The sequence below is a fragment of the Cetorhinus maximus genome, chromosome 22 (genome assembly GCF_964194155.1).
Source record: "Cetorhinus maximus chromosome 22, sCetMax3.hap1.1, whole genome shotgun sequence".
Lineage (NCBI taxonomy): Eukaryota > Metazoa > Chordata > Chondrichthyes > Lamniformes > Cetorhinidae > Cetorhinus > Cetorhinus maximus.
The window spans coordinates 105,039-109,102 of NC_135900.1; the positions used below are offsets into that span (position 1 = coordinate 105,039).

A 4,064-nucleotide genomic window follows, 5' to 3' on the forward strand; every position below is an offset into this window, starting at 1 on the left:
ACTGTCTCTTGTTGGACCCTCTACATATTGACCTAAAAAGTTCTCCTGTACACATTTCAAGAAATCCACTCCATCCAAGCCCTTAACACTATGTCTATCCCAATTAATGTTGGGAAAGTTGAAATCACTTAATATAATTACCCTATTGTTATTGTTTTTACACACCTCCACAAATTGTGCACATTTTTGCTCCTCAATTTCCCGCTGACTATCTGGGGGTCTATAATAAACACCTAACAATGTGGCTGCCCTTTTTTTTTATTCCTAAGCTCCACCCACAAAGCTTCATTCGATGCCCCCTCCAAGATATCATCTCTCCTTACTGCAGTAACTGACTCCTTAACTAATAATGCAACGCCTCCTCCTCTTTTACCCCCTCCCTTGTCTCGCCTGAAGATTCTATATCCCGGAATGTTGAGCTGCCAATCCTGCCCCTCCCTCAACCATGTCTCAGTGATGGCTACTATATCACAATTCCACATGTCAGTCCTCACCCTTAACTCATCTATTTTACTTGTAATACTCCTGGCATTAAAGTAGAGGCCATCCAGCCTTGCCTTACTCCCTTGAAGCTTATTGCAGCTGTACTCCCTCTGACTTGATTGTTTTACTGTATTATGATGTGTCCCTATTCTGCTAACATTCTGTGTCCCCTCCCCCTGCCGAATTAGTTTAAACTCCTCCCAACAGCACTAGCAAACCCGCCCGCAAGGATGTTAGTCCCGCTCTGGTCCAGATGTAGACCGTCCCACTTGTACAGGTCCCACCTTCCCCAGAAACAGTCCCAGTGATCCAGGAATCTAAAACCCTCCGTCCTGCACCAACTCTTAAGCCACGTATTCATCTGCGCTATTCTCCTATTTCTGAGATCGCTAGCACGTGGCACTGGGAGTAATCCAGAGATTACAACCCGAGAGGTCTTGCTGTTTAGTCTACTGCCCAGCTCCCTGAATTCTTGATGCAAGACCTCATCCTTCTTTCTACCTATGTCATGGGTACCAACATGTACCGTGACCTCTGCCTTATCACCCTCCCCCTTCAGGATGCCCTGCAGCCGTTCAGTGACATCCTGGACCCTGGCACCAGGGAGGCGACATACTATCCTGGAGTCACATTGACAGCCACAGTAGCGCCTATCTGTTCCCCTGACTATAGAATCCCCTATTACTATTGCTCTTCCTCCTTTCCTCCCCTCCTGTACAGACAGGCTGCTTGTGGTGCCAGAAGCTTGGCTCTGTCCGCACTCCCTGGAGAAACCAGCGCCCTCATCAGCCTCCAAAATGGAATACCGATTTGCAAGTGGGACCCCAGGGGACTCCTGAACTACCTGCCTGTTTCTCTTGGACTTCCTGGTGGTCACCCATTCCCTTCCTTCCTCAAGTCCCTGTATCTGCGGTGTGACCACCTCTCTAAACGTGTTATCCACGATGCTCTCAGACTCGTGGATGCTCCACAGTGTCCCCAGCCGCCGTTCCAGCTCTGAAACCCGAGCTTCCAGGAGCTGCAGCTGGACACACTTCCTGCACACATGCTGGTCCCAGGCACTGGAAATGTCCCCGGCTTCCCACATGGAGCACGAGGAGCACACCACGGCTTTGAGCTCTCCTGCTATGACTTATCCCTTTAAATTAAACCTTTTAAATCAATTACTCAAGGGCTCTCCTTTCCTGATCCTCGTTACTAAAGAATATACAAACTATAAACCACAAAGAAACCTTAAACTATAAGCGATTAAAATAGTAAATACTTTACCCACTACTTACCAGTCATTCCTTTCCCTTGTAGCCTCTACTGCTGCAGCAGGGCAAGACCTACGCTCTGAAGATTTAAGAAGTTGGATAGCAAGGAAAAAATGCAAAGAGCACCTTGTCCCCTATGCACCGAATTCCCACTTTGCACCAAATTGCCAAAACCCAATCTGGCTGTGCCCCACTCAGGATGTGCTCACTCCTCTGTTTGTGTGCAAGCACACTCAAACATTATCCTGGGTTTCTGGGTTACTAATCCAGCGATAATACCACTAGCCCATTGTCTCCCTTGTGAGATCTTCAGGTCAATTGGAAGCCATTCTGCTTTTTCTCTAAATGTGATTTAAGAAAATGTAAATGTGTTTGACACCTTAATGATGATGGACATCAATGGTATTAGGTGCAAATGTTTTACAGACATATGAGCCCACTCCCACACTCCCTCACAAAGGACACATCCGATTTTACAGGTGACTAACGATAACTTTAGTACCGGAGTTAGAGGAAATACTTTACACAGTAACATTTATTTTTTAAAAAATAATGCAAGGTTGAATTTAGAATGTTATACATTGAGAAACAGTTTGACAAAACTACTGCTTCTCAATGACTGCTTGCAATTGTGTTTATTTGAGATTGCTCTCGATTGGAAAATAAATGATTGTTCGGTTAGAAACCTGGTCTGCAATTTTCTGAATGTTAAATTCTGTGATGCAATCGGTTAGCAGAAATCCCTGGGCGCTTTCAATTGGAAAAACTACTTCAGACCTGCACATGGTTAACCACAATGTGCAATGCTGCATTGAGGAGGTGCAATATTTACACTGTACACCAGCCGGTTAATCTCCGGATAAAGAGCAGCTCCTAGTCCATAAAGTGCTTGGTCACAACCAACTATTTATTTCACAAAATTTGCAAAACTTTAGCGGATTAAGCTCCAGTCGAAAAGGTAAGGATGAGGCAGCAAACAATAACAACCCTGTTCACTCTCCTCTCCCTGGACAGGGATGTGTGAGGCTGGTCATCGCTGTGTCTTTACCCAATAACTAACAGACCGGGGGAAGGATTAACCTGGAGTTAGAGTGAACTCTGTTTAAAAGGAGCACAAGTGCTGATCTCACCTCTGGCGGAGGGGAGGGTGTGAGGAGGAGGGTGGGGTTTGGTCCAGCACCAGCCTCAGGCTGGGTTGTGGATGCCGGTGCCGATGCCCCTCTGTGCCAGCTTCTGGCGGCTGGAGTGAACCGCTTCCATGGCCCTGCGGTTCTGATACTGCACCATGCCCAGGGTGATGAGGGCATTCCAGCCCGCGTCCTGGGGGCACCGAAAGTCCAGCTCCCGCTTGTCCGCCATCACCACCGTGAAGTACATGTACTTGCCCTTCCTCTCCACCCCGTCCACCGTCTTCATGTCCCCGAAGCGAAGCTCTTTGCCGCCGCTGCAACTGCTCCTGGCCCCGGGCTGCGGCTCCCGGTGCCCGGGCTGCGGCTCCCGGTGCCCGGGCTGCGGCTCCCGGTGCCCGGGCTGCGGCTCCCGGTGCCCGGGCTGCGGCTCCCGGTGCCCGGGCTGCGGCTCCCGGTGCCCGGGCTGCGGCTCCCGGTGCCCGGGCTGCGGCTCCTGGTGCCCGGGCTGCTGCAGGTATTGCTTGGGACGGAGCAGGAGGAGACCCTCCCCAGTCAGGACACAATGTTTCTTCTTCCAGAGCTGGAGCAGCCCCTCGCTCCTCTTCTCCAACACCCCCTCCTTCATCACCTCTCCGCTCCCCATCGAACCACAAACACACCAAATCCCAGCCTCGGCTTTGGAACAATCTTCCCCCCGGGGGAAACCTGCCTTTTCCTCTTCTCCTGGTGTCGCTCTTCGCTTCCCAGCGGTTGCAGTCAGTCTGCAACCTGCAGCCGGCTCCTCTCTTCCTCTTCCCAATCATTCCCAGATTTTCCCAGACACTCTGCTCCCACCATGTGTCGGCAGAAGGAATGTGCCCTGGGCCAGTGTGTAAATCAGGACTGAAAAGGATGTGTGGGAGTTGAAAAGGAATTACAGACTAGTTACACACAGGCCACTTGGCCCATCCTGTCTCTGCTGCCTCCCTTAAAGAGCAACTTATCCAGTTTTCCAAACCTTCTCCCCAGGACCTTGCACATTCTTCCTTTTCAGGTACTGATAATTCCCTCTTGAATGCCACAATTGAATCTGCCTCCATCACTCACGGGAAGTGCATTCCAGGCCCTAACTAATCGCTGTGTGAAAAAATATTTCCTCATGTCTCCATTGCTTCTTTTGCCAAATACCTTCAATCTGTGTCTTCTGGTTCTCGAT

At 49.8% G+C, this 4,064-nt stretch overlaps 1 protein-coding gene across 1 annotated transcript; it reads right to left on the reverse strand.

Moving 5' to 3' along the window:
• Positions 1-2,909: 2,909 nt before the first annotated feature.
• On the reverse strand, positions 2,910-3,512 carry LOC144696336 (pleckstrin homology-like domain family A member 1). The gene is made up of 2 exons (XM_078567551.1): positions 3,274-3,512; positions 2,910-3,189 (listed from the first exon to the last, which is right to left on the reverse strand). Exons 1-2 carry the CDS (start codon positions 3,510-3,512, stop codon positions 2,925-2,927), a joined length of 504 nt encoding a protein of 167 aa, XP_078423677.1. The 3' UTR covers positions 2,910-2,924.
• Between the last annotated feature and the right edge of the window lie 552 nt (positions 3,513-4,064).

What these genes read in the sequence shown, in the direction of transcription:
- LOC144696336 (XM_078567551.1), bottom strand. Translation starts at nt 3,512, where the DNA reads ATGGGGAGCGGAGAGGTGATGAAGGAGGGGGTGTTGGAGAAGAGGAGC. An exon ending in CAGCCCGGGCACCGGGAGCC is followed by an intron (nt 3,190 to 3,273) that starts GCAGCCCGGGCA and finishes GGCCAGGAGCAG; the next exon opens with TTGCAGCGGCGGCAAAGAGC.